A 13,957-nucleotide genomic window follows, 5' to 3' on the forward strand; every position below is an offset into this window, starting at 1 on the left:
AGAAGAACACAAATACAGGGCTGCAGCAAATAGTCGAGTAAGGCTGATTTGATAAAAATGTATACATTTCGCACTAAAACGATAACAATCGATGCGTCGATAAGCTGCTTGTTTGCGATTTGGACGCATTAGTTGTTTAACAATTTATTTTCACATTATCCTGCAGTTAGTTAAAGAAAGCTAATAAATTTAATATTTTGTCAATTATCATATAGAGTAACGGCCCTAAAATGGTAAGATCCGAAATAAAAGCGAAGAATTTTACTGCTTATTTATATTTTATATATATACATATACGTTTATGCCGACTTTGCCGGCCATGCTGTTTTTTTTTTTTTTTTTTTAATGGAATTGTTTCTATTATGTTTTTTTTTTTTTAGACTATTGGCAAGAATAATAAAATGATCCAGCACCTGAACTATCGGGTGCGGATTGTTCTGCAGGATTCAAGAACTTTTATTGGAACATTTAAGGCATTCGATAAACATATGAATCTTATATTGGGCGATTGCGAAGAGTTCCGTAAAATCCGCTCAAAAAATTCCAAAGTGCCGGAGCGTGAGGAGAAACGTGTACTTGGATTTGTACTGCTGCGTGGCGAAAATATAGTTTCCCTTACAGTCGAGGGACCCCCACCACCTGAGGAAGGTCTTCCTCGTGTGCCCATTCCAGGCGCTGCTCCAGGTCCAGGCATTGGTCGTGTCGCTGGTCGTGGTGTACCTATGAACATTTCTTCCGTGCCGGCTGGCCTGCAAGGCCCCGTTAGGGGTGTCGGCGGTCCTGCCCAACAGCATATGGCCCCCATGGGCCGTGGAGTACCTCGAGCTCCTATGATGGGTGCTCCACCACCGGGCATGATACCTGGGGGTATTCCTGCTATGCCGGGCAGCCTTGGGCGGGGTGCACCACCACCCATGCGAGGACCACCACCAATGATGCGCGGCGCACCACCACCGGGACGAGGTGGATATTAATTAAACAACCCATTCGCTTATCTTCATAGTAAATAAAATAAAATTCAACTTCAGTCATTAATTGGCTTCAGAGTTCTAGGTGGGTGGGTGGGTCAAGGAGGAGATCTGTGAATAAATCATCCTATGTCTGAGCTAAATTAATCGAGAGTTATCTTTATCTGCTATGCAGTATTTCGAGAGAGAAGCTGTATATTATATGCCTAAGATATTACACATTCGAATATTACAGACATTGATTTGATTTCATTTATTGATATTCATGGAAATTTAGTTTTACATCATTTCGAACTTGATGAAAAAGAGCTTACATGTTGTAAATATATAGTTAATATGTATATATGTGAAACATTGCTTATACTTAAAGTGTTTTCCATCATCTTCAATACTTACAGATGTATTTGGTATTTTCGTTATTCTTTTGTTTTTTATTTAGTTTCATACAATACAATATTATAATTTTCTTTAGAAATTGAAGTCATGCTATCCTTGTAGATAGTATATAATATAGCAAATAAATATTATGCCCAAATGGTAGACAAATCCCACACCTTGATCAACCGATCCTGGCCAACTGTGAGTAGACGCTTCCGATCCTCATCCAGATCCATGTGCACAATAGAATGCTTGGCGTCGTGAAAGGCTGCCAGAGAGGGTCGCTCCACTGTCTGCAGCTGCTTGAAGCAGGGATCACAGCAGCGCACATCGAATTCAAAGCCCATTATTGGAATATTAATACGGTTCGATGAACAGTTATCGCAAACAGCTTTGCCACAGTGACGACAATGGTGCTGTCGTATGCCTAAAATTACATTCCAATTATATTGCAATTTAGTGATTAATCATTCTATGCGCAAGCTGTGTCACTTGCCCAATTGTTTCTGATCCATCATAGAGCGGAAATTCCAAAAGAATGGCCTCGAGCACAGCTGGCAATTATTGGACTCCACCCAGCCCGGCACCTCCTTGCGCATCGCATTCATTTCCCAAAACACGACCACCGAGTCCTCGCCACACGATATCAATTGCTGAGTGTGATTCGCGTACGCTAGTGCCGACACTTTGTTGCTGAACGGAAAAGAATATGCAATTAGGTCAAGGGTTTCTTATGTGTATGAATAGCTGTTAATAAGCCTACATTAACATATTTATAGTTTAGTATTACCTATGGCCCTGCAGTTCGTAGATTGTGCCGCGCTTGCCGCCAACGTCCCAAACAATAACAGATTGATCGCAGGCGCCACTAAACAAAAGCTGTGGTCCTTCAACCCATCGTAAGCAGCGAATACCAGCTGTAAAAGGATATTTGATTGTCTGTTAAATAATACATGTATAGCTGATGAATAAGGTATATATGTATATACACAAGATTTTCAGAGTTCCTAAGAACTATATATATATGTATATATATATATATATATAGGAGGAAGTCTGGAAATCTGGTCAAAACTAACCTAGAAGATTAAAGGATATCAACATTTAAAAGAAAATAAATAAGGAAGAAAACAATTTTAAATAAAGAGCTTGACAACTTTTTAAGCTACCCTCGTATATATGATTGTACATATATGATGATACATATAAGACTTCATTTACCAGTATGTCCTTTGAATGTGGTGATAAGCTGCACGCCCTGTGCCTCGCAGCGCAGCATTGTGATCTGACCCGCATGATCTCCAACGAAGGCGTACTTGGCCAACGCATCGAACCTAGATTAAAATGAAAGCGTGATAAAACGCTCTCGCACATTCAGCAGAGATTACAGTTTAACTCACTGGAGTGCTGTGCAGGGCGTCTCGAACGTGTATCCGCCCACCCGTTTCGCTGTTTCCGTGCAATGGTATGCGAACTGTTTATCTTTGCCAGCGGAGAGTATCCAGTTGTGGGTTTTCGAGAATACGACGGCTACGACGCGACCCTGATGCGACAAGTAGTCGCGCATGAATGATAAGCGATTGCAGTCCTCGGACAGTGTGTATTGGGTGACGGTGCCGTTGTCCTGACCAATGTAAAGTTGGCGTTGCTCCGGCACGTATTCGATGGCCGTGCAGCCCGATGGCATATATTGGCAAATGCTGGGCCAGTACTGTCCAGAGTCACGCTTAAGCCACACACGAACAGTTCTATTCAAATATAAATTTAAGGGAAATTATATTCTAAGGCATTAAGGAATTTTCGTATAGGGAAATTTGGTTTGTTTATTTACGCACTTGTCGTCAGATACGCTAATGACCCCATTTTCGCCCGGTATTAAAATAGCTGCATTTACATCGTCACCGCTGCCCTCTAATTTGCTAAGCAACTCCGGCTTTTTTGTCGACAAAAAGCGATCGTTGTTGCTGCGTTGCGCTGGTTTTATCTCGGCTGCCATTCTTCTACTGAGAGAGCGAGAGTTAGGATCTATAACAAATGCAGCTAGTGCGTGTGTGTGTGTGTGTATGTCCGTGTGAATTGGTTAAATTAACACCGAAAAGCCTTCAATATTATCTGCTATTATAATTTGCTTAAACGAATAAATGAATGAATCACAAATAAACTGATTTTATCCAAAAATTACGATCAGTGTGACCCTCACCAGCAAAATTGTTATTCTATAATTAATTAAAGTGGGTACACTTTTCCAATAAGAGCGAAAAAACTATCGATTATTTGTCTATTTAAAAACATATTTTTAGGCGTGTACATAAGACACATCAATAAAAACAAATATTGTTATGTTACAAACAAATATAAAAAGCACGCTTTAAATGAAATATGTCTGATTCCGCTTAAAGCTATCGATTATTTCGTCATTCGATTACTTAGTCGATGAAATGTCATTCAACGACTTTCAAATTATTTTTACCGTGAGTCGGGATCCTCTACTCCTTGCTCCAGTTGGGCCACCTTATAAGAATTCCACGTTGGAAATTAAAGTAATCTGAATTAAAAATCAAAACTGATGAGTCAACTAACATGACGGCTCCTCGGAGGTACTGCCGTTTATGAATAAATAAAACAGTAGGTCACTTTACCTATCCAAAAGCCTCACCCAATTTACGTTTCACAATTGGTAAATCGATAATCGTTTGCTTTAACGAAAAAACGAAAAAAAAAAAAAATACATTATAATCAAAAATGCCAATTGGGAGTATTATCAAAAAAGCATCCAACTTTATACTAGGCGAAGAGAGGTGTGATGAAAAAATCGATATTGCTTACGAAGACAACGAAATACTTTTCTGCAAAAACAATGTCTGCATTCATCCACCGACCGTGGCCCGCCAGGAATCGGATATACTCCACTACCCTGGCTACTTGACCTGCACTACCAAAACATTTATCGACCAGTACAACAGTGCCAAGAGGCCGACGCTGCTGCTCACCTGGATCCCAAACACCTCGCTCTGCAAGTGCAACTCGACCACCAACGAGGGGGAGTCTCTGAGCAATCTGCATCATGAAACGTTACCTACCAACGGACACTTCTCGCCCACTGCACAAGTGGCGGTGCCCGCGCCAAAGATCGCAGATGAACAGGCCGAGCAGGAGATAGGCGAGGAGAATGCGGCTGAGATGCAGGAGTTGAAGAATGAGCTGCAGCCGCTGCTCGGAGGACAAACGGCGTCTATTGGGGATCTGGCTGCCTTGCTAAAAAAGAATCCAATTACATCCGTAAACATAACCATTTCGAATCCACAAATTGAGAACAGCAACATCTCCCAGTCCTACAATTGCATCATTCCCACTTCCTCGCCGGATAACGAGGGCGGTCATCCGTCTGCAATCGGTCGGGCGAATCAGCCGGCACAACAAATAAATTCAGATGGCTCGGTGTCGGATGACAACAATCCTAATTGGATGACGCCCGAACTACTGGCTTTCAAACATAATCTGGTATTCCCGGAGAGTGCTAACGCCACGCCCACTGTCCGTCGTAAAGCAGTGATTAGGGGTCGCAGATTTTCCGTAGATCTCAGCCAGATGCGTTCATTGCGTTTGTTTTTCAACGATGACAAATGCACATCTGGCCAGCTGGTGATAGCTTCAAGAGAATCACAGTATAAGATTCTCCATTTCCATTATGGTGGCTTGGATCACCTGGCTCAGGTGTTGCATCAATGGCACTGCTTTCTACACAACATTACCTTGGCTCCGGGGCAGGAGAAGATGAATTTGCCCTATCGACACTTCATGGTCTGTCGTCCGGAAGTGAAGCAATCTGAGATGCACCCGGATGAGGGCAATGTGAAGAGAATCACCACGAACTTCTTCTATGGCACATTACTAAACGAAAAGGGACAGATCGACGATGATTTGCTGCTCCGCAAGTGCGTCTTCTTCGGTGGCCTCGAGAAGAGTCTGCGCAAAACCGTATGGCCCTTCATCTTGAAATGCTATTCGTTCTCATCCACCTTTGAGGATCGGGCCGTCTTGATGGACATCAAAAGGCAGGAGTACGACGAAATAACGCGGAAGCGTTTATACTCCATGTCACCGGAGCAGCAAGCTCAATTCTGGAGAACCGTGCAGTGCGTCGTCGAAAAGGATGTTGTGCGTACGGATCGAACGAATCCGTTTTTCTGCGGCGACGATAATCCCAATACAGAGATGATGAAAAACATTTTGCTCAACTTTGCCGTCTACAACCCGAGCATCTCCTACTCGCAGGTGAGTGGGACCCAATTTAATCAACCAACTATCGCTATATCGCTACCCATATCAATCTTTATGTTGTTTGCAGGGCATGAGTGATCTCTTGGCTCCTGTTTTGTGTGAGGTGCAGAATGAATCGGAAACTTTCTGGTGCTTCGTCGGCTTGATGCAGCGTGCTTTCTTTGTGTGCACGCCCACGGACAACGACGTAGATCACAATTTAAGCTATTTACGCGAATTGATCCGGCTCATGCTGCCGCGTTTCTATGAGCACCTGCAACGGCACAACGAAGCAATGGAGCTGCTGTTCTGCCATCGCTGGCTGCTGCTCTGCTTCAAGCGGGAATTCACGGAAGCCGTCGTCATACGCATGTGGGAGGCTTGCTGGTCAAACTATCTCACAGACTATTTCCATCTATTCCTATGCCTGGCCATCATCGCTGTCTATGCTGATGATGTGATTGCACAGAACTTGCGCGCAGATGAGATGCTGCTGCACTTTAGCTCCTTGGCCATGTACATGGATGGCCAATTGATTTTGCGCAAAGCACGCGGACTGCTCTACCAGTACAGGCAGCTACCAAAGATTCCGTGCACGCTGAGTGGCTTGTGCAAGCGCTGCGGCCCGGGCATGTGGGACTCGGAGCATCGGCCGGCATTGGAATGCGTTGGTCATACGGATAACGAGAAGTGCTCCTTGGGCATTGACTAATGGATGGATGTGGCTTCTACTATTGTATATCGAGTTACCCTACTTATTTACACAATATATTACCATTATGTGTTATGATTGAAAGCTTTCAAGCAAGTGCTTCAAAATATACCAAATTAAATTACGCCTATGCTAAATAAATGTTTCACTTTGTCAATGATAAATTCGAATAGTTAAGTTAACAATTGATTAATGGGTCTCAGCATTTATTAAACACTGCATTCCTAGACATGGTTACAGAATCTGATTGCAAGCTTCAGGGCAACACATTTCAATAGACTAAAAATAAATCTACACGCCGAATAATAATCTCGCAATGTCACAGAATGAATTTAAATTGTAGGTATAACAATCGTCAGAATGAGTTTTAGCATTTATTTTACATTCTTAATTAGAATCGTAGAGCCAGCTTCAGTGCTGCATAATTCAACAAAGTACTAGAACTTCAGTTCATTCGCATTTCTGCATTTATATATGAATAAAATCGTACTTGTTTGCTGTGTGATCAAAGTATGGTCATTACTGAAATTAAATCTAGAGTTGTCCTACAAAACGCATTTCGCATGCATATCCATGTTGTTGACGTATACGTGATAATTGAGCATCGATAAAATATAAATATATATATATATATATATATTGATTCTTTCTGCTGCCAGGTATTTTACATTTGCGGTAGCTGATCAATCGGAGTCGTGAACTTGAAGTCCTCCGGGAACAGTTTTGCAGCATGCGGGTACATAAGCTTATATGATTGGCGTATGGTGACATCGGCCACACCAGCAATGTCGCCAATTTCCTTTTGGCTGCGCTTGTGCTCCGATGCCTGCGATGCCATATAAATAGCGGCAGCAGCCACCGAAATCGGCGATCGACCAGGTACAATGTCCATCTCCACGGCCTTCTTAGCAATGTGCGTGGCAGCTCGCTGCACCATGTTGGGTAAATCTATAAATTCATGAAAATGAGAATTACTCGATCTACATATATATATGAAAGGTGTCAATGCAATAACTTACCCAAATTGGCACAGAAGCGGCACATGAAGTCGGCTGTTGTTATCAAATCAACACTTGTTTCCAGTGCTTTCAATGTTAGCTTAAAGCATCTGCCAATTTCCTTCTTGCTAATCTTGCTAACTGCACAGATTTCCTTGAATGTACGTGGCACACCCTCTTGGCGGCACGCTATGTACAGGCAAGCGGATGCCTTCGCATCATTTGAACGTCCTTTCAGATTCTTTCCATCATGTACCTGTAAATACAAAATCAGTAATGATTTGACAATAAGCCTATCAAGCTACATACCTGCTTGAACAAGTTATTTGCGCGATCGACGATTGTTTTGGGCAGATTGATGCGATCAGCCATAGATGAAATTTCTTTGAATGCTGATATAAGTGAACGGTCTGAGCTGCTCATTGTGCGTCTGTTCTGGTATTTAGGTGCGCCGAAGGCATCGAATGATGCCGAACCTGTCCCCGGGCCGATGATTGTGGATAAATCTCCGCCACTGAGTAAGGGATTCTCTGGACCACCCACACGGCTAGGATCCACTCCACTTTTTTCATTGCTAAATGTGCGCCATTCGGAGCCCACATCGATAACCCGATCACCAACCACCAGGCCACATTCTGAGCATATCATGTCGCCAGCTCGATAGTCCTCAATTAACGGAGACTCCGGATGGGCATAGCAGCACACTTTGTTGTTTTCCAGTCTAGAAGAGTATTCCACAATATATCACAATATTTGATAATAAATATTATATTTACCTTGAAGTTGACGCCATTTGATGTTTTTATCTGTTTGCGCACAACTATTTTTTTTAGTGTTTTAACTTTTTTTTGTTGGCAAGCGCAAATTAATTTCGACACACCAAAAAAGTTGTGATTCTTCTTCTTTAGTCTGTTAGTTTAACATGTGTCTAACAGAGTGCGTAAATATTTACTGAGCGGGTGTTACAATTTTTACAAATGTCTCTTAGATTTTTACAATACGTAAAATGCACAACAAAAATTCACTGAAAGTTAACAAAAGTAGATCAATTTCTTGATTGCTAACTGAACCATTAAAAGTTGTTAACAGAACAATCAGAAACTATAAACAGGCACTGACCAGAGAAACAGGCCAATTACAAACAGCTGATCCTAAAATTGATCGACAATCGGCGTAAAAGCGATAAGCGAAACCGTCAAACACCAATACCTATCAATAGAGCAAAATATTTATGACAGACTTTTAACTGAACCCAAATGGTATATTCAGTTCATATTAATCTAAAAACGAGTCGGAATAGCATTGACATAAAAAAGAAAGAGTACTGTCGAAATTGATTTCGAAATGTAAATTACAACGTAATAAACAAGTTCCACCACAACGACACAAGTAATATCGACACTTATTACATGGTCAACCGATGGCAGCCTATCGATAAATTTTGGTGTTAAACCGATTTGTAAAAATTACCCACACACACATAGATACTTTCATATATTTTATGCTGAAGGGAACACGGAAAGTAGACTTATTAAATGGTGCATCGGTATACAGTTTAAATGATTCGTCGATTCCGTTGTGGTTCTCTTGCTCCGGTTACTCGTGTCACTTGCTTTTGACAGTTCATATGCCTATATAACAAATTTTCTCTGGAAAGTACGAAACAATTCAGAAAGCAAAACTATTCTTAACATGACGAGCAAACATATATATTCAACCACAAATTTATCTGACCTGCAATTGAAGGAGCAGGGCAATTGTTTATTTGCGGCCCGCAAATATGACGATGCGATTATATGTTACTCGAAAGCCATTGTAAGATATTATCAAACTTTTAAAGTGAAATAATTCATGTATATTGTGTATATATGTATATAAATATCTTGTATTCCACATAGATTAAGAATCCCACAAATGCAACCTACTTTACGAATCGTGCGCTTTGCAATCTAAAGCTAAAGCGTTGGGAGCTGTGCTGTCAAGATTGTCGACGAGCTTTGGATATAGACGCCAACTTACTAAAAGGACATTTTTTCCTTGGTCAGGGACTTATGGAGATTGACAATTATGACGAGGCTATAAAACATCTACAGCGTGGTAAAAATTTGCAATTACTTTTAGTGTCTATACTCATATAATTATTTTTCTAATGCGCATATTTTAAGCCTACGATTTGTCAAAGGAACAAAAGCAGAATTTTGGAGATGATATAACCTTGCAATTGCGGTTGGCACGCAAAAAGCGTTGGAATATTATGGAAGAAAAGCGAATACTTCAAGAAATTGAGCTGCAAACTTATTTAAATCGGTGCGAATATAGATAGATATTTCCTAGGCTCTATAGTTAAATTATTTGATTAATTTCAGTCTAATCAAAGATGACATGGAAAACCGCTTAGCCAGCTTAAAGCTAAATGAAAACTTGAATGAGGAAAACTTAAAGGAAAAGCAACAAGAAATTGAACAAGAATGCGTAAGATATCTTTGCAAAGCTTTCTGTTGATATAAATTATTGCATACGAAAAGAGATAAGACATAGGAAGTGCTCTTGAATGTCGAATTTATAAATAGTTTGATTCACTTTGTAGTTTATTAATATATTTTTCTTTTATAGGATGATCATATTAAAGAGCTTAATAATATATTTGCTAAAGTGGACGAACGTCGAAGGGTAAGAACAGAGGAAGTGTTATCTGAGTGTATAAAATATAATGATTTTATTGACAGAAACGCGATGTGCCCGATTTTCTGTGTGGGAAAATAAGTTTTGAAATATTAACTGACCCGGTAATTACTCCATCAGGCATTACATATGAGCGTAAGGATATCGAGGAGCACTTGCAACGTGTTGGCCATTTTGATCCTGTAACAAGAGTGAAACTCACGCAGGATCAGCTAATACCAAACTTCTCAATGAAGGAAGTAGTTGACTCATTTATTGCTGAGAATGAATGGTCTTTAGATTATTGATTTGTTGTAGTCTGTAAACAACTCAAAGAAAAAAAAAATGAAATATATGTATATTGTAATTATATAGCTGGTAAAAGCAGTTAAATACAAAATGTCAATATAAAATTCTCTATATTCATTGTATAATTTGAGTAGAGACTATATTGTTTATATTAAGTTATTGTATTATGATATATAGTACTATACAAGCGCCAATCGAAATAAATTAATTAAACGTTCATTTGTCGTCGTCGTCTTCATAATTTATATTCGTCTAAAAACATCGCCAGAATAAAGGATGGAATGAATGCGATGATTGTAAATGATATATCGATATATTTTTCAATAAGACTTGGTGGCTCAGAAAACGGCGCGAATGCATAAACATTTTGCTACAATATTAATAAAAATTTGGTAAAAATATGTCTGGAAACAATGGTACGGTTGCGCGCATGCCATGGGTAGAAAAATATCGGCCCAACTGCTTGGATGACTTAATATCTCATGAAGAAATAATTTCAACGAGTAAGACATGCTTTGATACCGGAAAATGGAAGACAGCCGCTAATAATTATATTTATTTTAGTCAATCGCTTTATTAATCAGAAGCAGCTGCCCCACTTGCTCTTCTATGGTCCACCAGGCACAGGTAAAACGAGCACTATTTTGGCCTGTGCCCGTCAGCTATATTCACCAGCACATTTTAAGTCCATGGTACTTGAGCTGAATGCGTCTGATGATCGTGGCATTGGAATTGTTCGTGGTCAGATTCTTAACTTTGCCTCGACTCGTACCATTTTCTGTGGCACCTTTAAGCTTATCATACTGGACGAGGCGGATGCTATGACGAATGACGCACAGAATGCCTTGCGTCGCATTATTGAAAAGTACACGGAAAACGTGCGCTTCTGCATCATTTGCAATTATCTAAGCAAAATAATTCCCGCTCTCCAATCGCGTTGCACACGTTTCCGCTTTGCCCCACTTTCCCCAGAGCAGATGATGCCGCGCCTTAATAAGGTTGTGGAGGAGGAGAAGTATGCAATCCATCCAGGCTGCAGTATACCCAATTTCTAAGCAGTTTGTATTTTCAGTGTCAACATTACGGATGATGGAAAAAAGGCATTGCTGACCCTCGCTAAGGGTGATATGCGAAAGGTTCTGAATGTGCTTCAGAGTACTTCGATGGCCTTCGATGTAGTCAACGAGGATAATGTTTATATGTGTGTGGGATATCCGCTTAGAAGTGAAATTGAAAATGTGCTACAGACACTGCTATCCGCAGCCACATTCGACTCGGCATTTGATAGTAAGTTTGCAATTTATAAAAAATATTTCTTTTCTATACTCTTGCAATCCTTATGACAGCAATTGAAGAAGCGAAGAGTAAGCGAGGACTTGCTTTAGAGGATATTGTTACAGAACTGCATTTGTTTATTATGAGACGTAAGAGTACTTAATTATTGTTTCACTCTACACTACTACACACTAAAATCTTACTATAACCCACAGTTGAACTGCCCATGTCGGTGATGAATAAATTAATAATTAAGCTGGCAGAAGTTGAAGAGAGATTAACCAAGGGCTGCTCGGAGACTGCACAAACTGCAGCGCTGGTATCTGCGTTCTTTATAAGTCGTGATATGGTGTCGCTGGAAAGCTAGAGAGCAACTTTTTAAATCGTTTAACGGATGATTATTAAAATTAAGAAACCATTAATTAAATACACTTATATATACGAAAATAAAGCAGATCTTTAAATAATTGTGTTAATATTATAAATCGATGTTTTCGATATAAACGATATCAATTTTCTCATGTCATCTCTAAAAAGCAGTAATCGATAGCAGAATTGTATATTTTGGTGTTTCAGATCAGGTGAATTTACAAAAGCAATTGTAAAAATGAATGCTGTCGACGCGGATGCTCATTTGTTGGCTTTAAAGGGTAAGGGTAAGGTTATGCGGCGCTTAAAATAATATAAAAAAATTATACGTCTTACAGTAATGCGACTGACTCGCCCTACGCTTGTTGGACTTGGGCCAATAGTTACCTGCGAACCAAAGGACTTGCCTCAGAGTTTCAACCGACTAGTAGAGTTCGACGGCATTGCTCGAACGTCTGCTGAAGCACTCGGTGCCGGTCAAACGATGCTGTTGCCTCAATCATTTGGGAATATTTACCTGGGCGAAACCTTTTCGAGTTACATATGTGTACATAATTGCACCACTCATCCCGTTGAAGGTGTTTCTGTTAAAGTAGATCTGCAGTCCAACTCATCGCAAATCAATCTGCTGATGCATGAAAATAAGAAGTCTTCAGTGGTTTTAACAGCTGATGAAACACTCGATGATGTCATTCGATATGAAGTAAAGGAAATTGGGACTCACATGTGCGTGAGACATTTAATGAAAATTACTTATTTTCATAGAATTATTTAAACTTTGCCTTTTTAGATTAGTCTGTGAAGTAAACTACACGAGTCCTGCGGGTTTCGCCCAATCCCTGAGAAAGTTTTTCAAGTTTCAAGTACTTAAGCCACTCGATGTAAAGACAAAGTTCTACAATGCCGAAATGGACGAAATATATCTTGAAGCGCAAATTCAAAATGTTACTACCGGCCCATTTTGTCTAGAAAAAGTTGAATTGGACAGCTCGGAGCAATACACAGTTACCTCTTTGAATACTTTACCCAACGGAGAGTCGGTTTTTACCTCCAAAAATATGCTGCAACCCAATAACAGCTGTCAATTTCTTTATTGTATAAAGGTTGGATAAGAGTAACATTTTCTGAGGTCGAATAAACCATTTTTTTTTTATTTCAGCCAAAAGCTGAAATTGCAAAAGACATTAAAACTCTGCGTGAGGCAAACAACGTAGGAAAACTCGACATTGTCTGGAGATCGAATTTTGGCGAAAAGGGCAGACTGCAAACAAGCCAACTGCAACGATTGGTATTTATTGAATTAATATCTTCATTTTACTGAGTGTTAAATAGTTTCATGTTTCTTTTAGCCCTTCGAATACAAGGACCTGCGCTTGGAAGTAATAGATGCCGAAAATATTGTCAAAATAGGAACCATATTCACATTCCAATGCCGCGTAACCAATACAGCGGAGCATCCAATGAAATTGCATGTGAAACTCGATACGAAAGTTTTTCCCGGTTGCCCCTACACGGGATCAGCAGATTTTGAATTGGATACATTGCAGCCAGGGCAGCTAGCTGAATTTCCACTTACAATTTGTCCATCTAAATTGGGTCTCATTAAAGTATCCCCATTAGTAATAGTCGATACACTGAAAAACGAACAATTTATAATGACAAAAGTTGTGGAAGTGTTTGTTGTAGACGCTGATTACCATCAGGATGGTACGTTTTTGCTTAATAAGCTAATTCGCTATGAAAATCCAATTGATTCTTTGATGCAGAAGCAAGTTCAGTTGCAGGTCGTTTAGTTAGACAATATATGAAATTCAAAGTTTGACAAATTGTAAATATGTAATTTTATAGCTAGCATAAATTATATATATAAGTAAATCAGTTTATTTGATATCTACAAATAAGTCAACAATATATTTGTGAATTAGACTTTATATCAGTCAAAATTTATTTCTGCCTTTTGCTACGCAGAGTATCATCAAGGCGACTATTCCTAATGAGCTTAAACGGTCATTTATATTTCAAAATTT

The 13,957-nt window shown here is 39.8% G+C and overlaps 7 protein-coding genes across 8 annotated transcripts; 5 read left to right on the top strand and 2 right to left on the bottom strand.

Moving 5' to 3' along the window:
* The first annotated feature begins 65 nt into the window (after positions 1-65).
* Positions 66-1,035, top strand: SmB (small ribonucleoprotein particle protein SmB). The gene is made up of 2 exons (XM_018003296.2): positions 66-233; positions 381-1,035. The coding sequence occupies exons 1-2, from the start codon at positions 231-233 to the stop codon at positions 972-974; spliced, it is 597 nt and encodes a 198-aa protein (XP_017858785.1). The 5' UTR covers positions 66-230; the 3' UTR covers positions 975-1,035.
* A 162-nt stretch (positions 1,036-1,197) lies between these two features.
* Wdfy2 (WD repeat and FYVE domain containing 2) lies at positions 1,198-3,533 on the bottom strand. The gene is made up of 6 exons (XM_018004780.2): positions 3,182-3,533; positions 2,747-3,094; positions 2,568-2,680; positions 2,137-2,263; positions 1,843-2,039; positions 1,198-1,773 (listed from the first exon to the last, which is right to left on the bottom strand). The coding sequence occupies exons 1-6, from the start codon at positions 3,340-3,342 to the stop codon at positions 1,493-1,495; spliced, it is 1,227 nt and encodes a 408-aa protein (XP_017860269.1). The 5' UTR covers positions 3,343-3,533; the 3' UTR covers positions 1,198-1,492.
* Positions 3,534-3,645: 112 nt separating this feature from the next.
* On the top strand, positions 3,646-6,459 carry TBC1D16 (TBC1 domain family member 16). Its single transcript, XM_018003961.2, has 2 exons — positions 3,646-5,621; positions 5,695-6,459. The coding sequence occupies exons 1-2, from the start codon at positions 4,089-4,091 to the stop codon at positions 6,316-6,318; spliced, it is 2,157 nt and encodes a 718-aa protein (XP_017859450.1). The 5' UTR covers positions 3,646-4,088; the 3' UTR covers positions 6,319-6,459.
* Positions 6,460-6,679: 220 nt separating this feature from the next.
* Positions 6,680-8,584, bottom strand: TfIIB (transcription factor IIB). Of its 2 annotated transcripts, XM_089464616.1 has the most exons (5): positions 8,436-8,584; positions 8,093-8,340; positions 7,626-8,037; positions 7,338-7,572; positions 6,680-7,266 (listed from the first exon to the last, which is right to left on the bottom strand). In XM_089464616.1, the coding sequence occupies exons 2-5, from the start codon at positions 8,107-8,109 to the stop codon at positions 6,983-6,985; spliced, it is 948 nt and encodes a 315-aa protein (XP_089320742.1). In that variant the 5' UTR covers positions 8,110-8,340; positions 8,436-8,584; the 3' UTR covers positions 6,680-6,982. The 2 variants fall into 2 exon arrangements, with proteins under 2 accessions (XP_089320742.1, XP_017859458.1); XM_018003969.2 differs by having other exon boundaries at positions 8,093-8,443.
* A 140-nt stretch (positions 8,585-8,724) lies between these two features.
* STUB1 (STIP1 homology and U-box containing protein 1) lies at positions 8,725-10,505 on the top strand. The gene is made up of 6 exons (XM_018003970.2): positions 8,725-9,131; positions 9,215-9,413; positions 9,482-9,623; positions 9,683-9,788; positions 9,930-9,986; positions 10,043-10,505. The coding sequence occupies exons 1-6, from the start codon at positions 9,009-9,011 to the stop codon at positions 10,283-10,285; spliced, it is 870 nt and encodes a 289-aa protein (XP_017859459.1). The 5' UTR covers positions 8,725-9,008; the 3' UTR covers positions 10,286-10,505.
* Positions 10,506-10,590: 85 nt separating this feature from the next.
* RfC3 (replication factor C subunit RfC3) lies at positions 10,591-12,046 on the top strand. The gene is made up of 5 exons (XM_018003968.2): positions 10,591-10,789; positions 10,851-11,301; positions 11,359-11,573; positions 11,633-11,710; positions 11,777-12,046. The coding sequence occupies exons 1-5, from the start codon at positions 10,687-10,689 to the stop codon at positions 11,926-11,928; spliced, it is 999 nt and encodes a 332-aa protein (XP_017859457.1). The 5' UTR covers positions 10,591-10,686; the 3' UTR covers positions 11,929-12,046.
* A 9-nt stretch (positions 12,047-12,055) lies between these two features.
* On the top strand, positions 12,056-13,861 carry LOC108611375 (putative trafficking protein particle complex subunit 13 homolog). Its single transcript, XM_018003967.2, has 5 exons — positions 12,056-12,211; positions 12,269-12,656; positions 12,721-13,033; positions 13,090-13,218; positions 13,280-13,861. Exons 1-5 carry the CDS (start codon positions 12,169-12,171, stop codon positions 13,721-13,723), a joined length of 1,317 nt encoding a protein of 438 aa, XP_017859456.1. The 5' UTR covers positions 12,056-12,168; the 3' UTR covers positions 13,724-13,861.
* The last annotated feature ends 96 nt before the right edge of the window (positions 13,862-13,957 follow it).

The sequence above is a fragment of the Drosophila arizonae genome, chromosome 3 (genome assembly GCF_054131065.1).
Source record: "Drosophila arizonae isolate 15081-1271.41 chromosome 3, UAZ_ARI_1.0, whole genome shotgun sequence".
NCBI classification, from domain to species: Eukaryota; Metazoa; Arthropoda; class Insecta; order Diptera; family Drosophilidae; genus Drosophila; species Drosophila arizonae.

Bases quoted from the DNA above. Each gene is read 5' to 3' on its own strand.
- TBC1D16 (XM_018003961.2), top strand. From the start codon at position 4,089: ATGCCAATTGGGAGTATTATCAAAAAAGCATCCAACTTTATACTAGGC. The intron at 5,622-5,694 runs GTGAGTGGGACC...TGTTGTTTGCAG, and splicing joins CGAGCATCTCCTACTCGCAG to GGCATGAGTGATCTCTTGGC.
- STUB1 (XM_018003970.2), top strand. From the start codon at position 9,009: ATGACGAGCAAACATATATATTCAACCACAAATTTATCTGACCTGCAA. The intron at 9,414-9,481 runs GTAAAAATTTGC...GCATATTTTAAG, and splicing joins TATAAAACATCTACAGCGTG to CCTACGATTTGTCAAAGGAA. The intron at 9,789-9,929 runs GTAAGATATCTT...TTTCTTTTATAG, and splicing joins AAGAAATTGAACAAGAATGC to GATGATCATATTAAAGAGCT.
- LOC108611375 (XM_018003967.2), top strand. From the start codon at position 12,169: ATGAATGCTGTCGACGCGGATGCTCATTTGTTGGCTTTAAAGG. The intron at 12,657-12,720 runs GTGCGTGAGACA...TTGCCTTTTTAG, and splicing joins AAGGAAATTGGGACTCACAT to ATTAGTCTGTGAAGTAAACT. The intron at 13,034-13,089 runs GTTGGATAAGAG...TTTTTATTTCAG, and splicing joins AATTTCTTTATTGTATAAAG to CCAAAAGCTGAAATTGCAAA.
- RfC3 (XM_018003968.2), top strand. From the start codon at position 10,687: ATGTCTGGAAACAATGGTACGGTTGCGCGCATGCCATGGGTAGAAAAA. The intron at 11,302-11,358 runs GTATGCAATCCA...TTGTATTTTCAG, and splicing joins AAGGTTGTGGAGGAGGAGAA to TGTCAACATTACGGATGATG. The intron at 11,711-11,776 runs GTAAGAGTACTT...TATAACCCACAG, and splicing joins GCATTTGTTTATTATGAGAC to TTGAACTGCCCATGTCGGTG.
- Wdfy2 (XM_018004780.2), bottom strand. From the start codon at position 3,342: ATGGCAGCCGAGATAAAACCAGCGCAACGCAGCAACAACGATCGCTTT. The intron at 2,264-2,567 runs GTAAATGAAGTC...ATCCTTTTACAG, and splicing joins CACATTCAAAGGACATACTG to CTGGTATTCGCTGCTTACGA. The intron at 1,774-1,842 runs GCAAGTGACACA...ATGTAATTTTAG, and splicing joins GATGGATCAGAAACAATTGG to GCATACGACAGCACCATTGT.
- TfIIB (XM_089464616.1), bottom strand. The intron at 7,573-7,625 runs GTATGTAGCTTG...TTGTATTTACAG, and splicing joins CAAATAACTTGTTCAAGCAG to GTACATGATGGAAAGAATCT. The intron at 7,267-7,337 runs GTAAGTTATTGC...ATGAATTTATAG, and splicing joins CCGCTTCTGTGCCAATTTGG to ATTTACCCAACATGGTGCAG.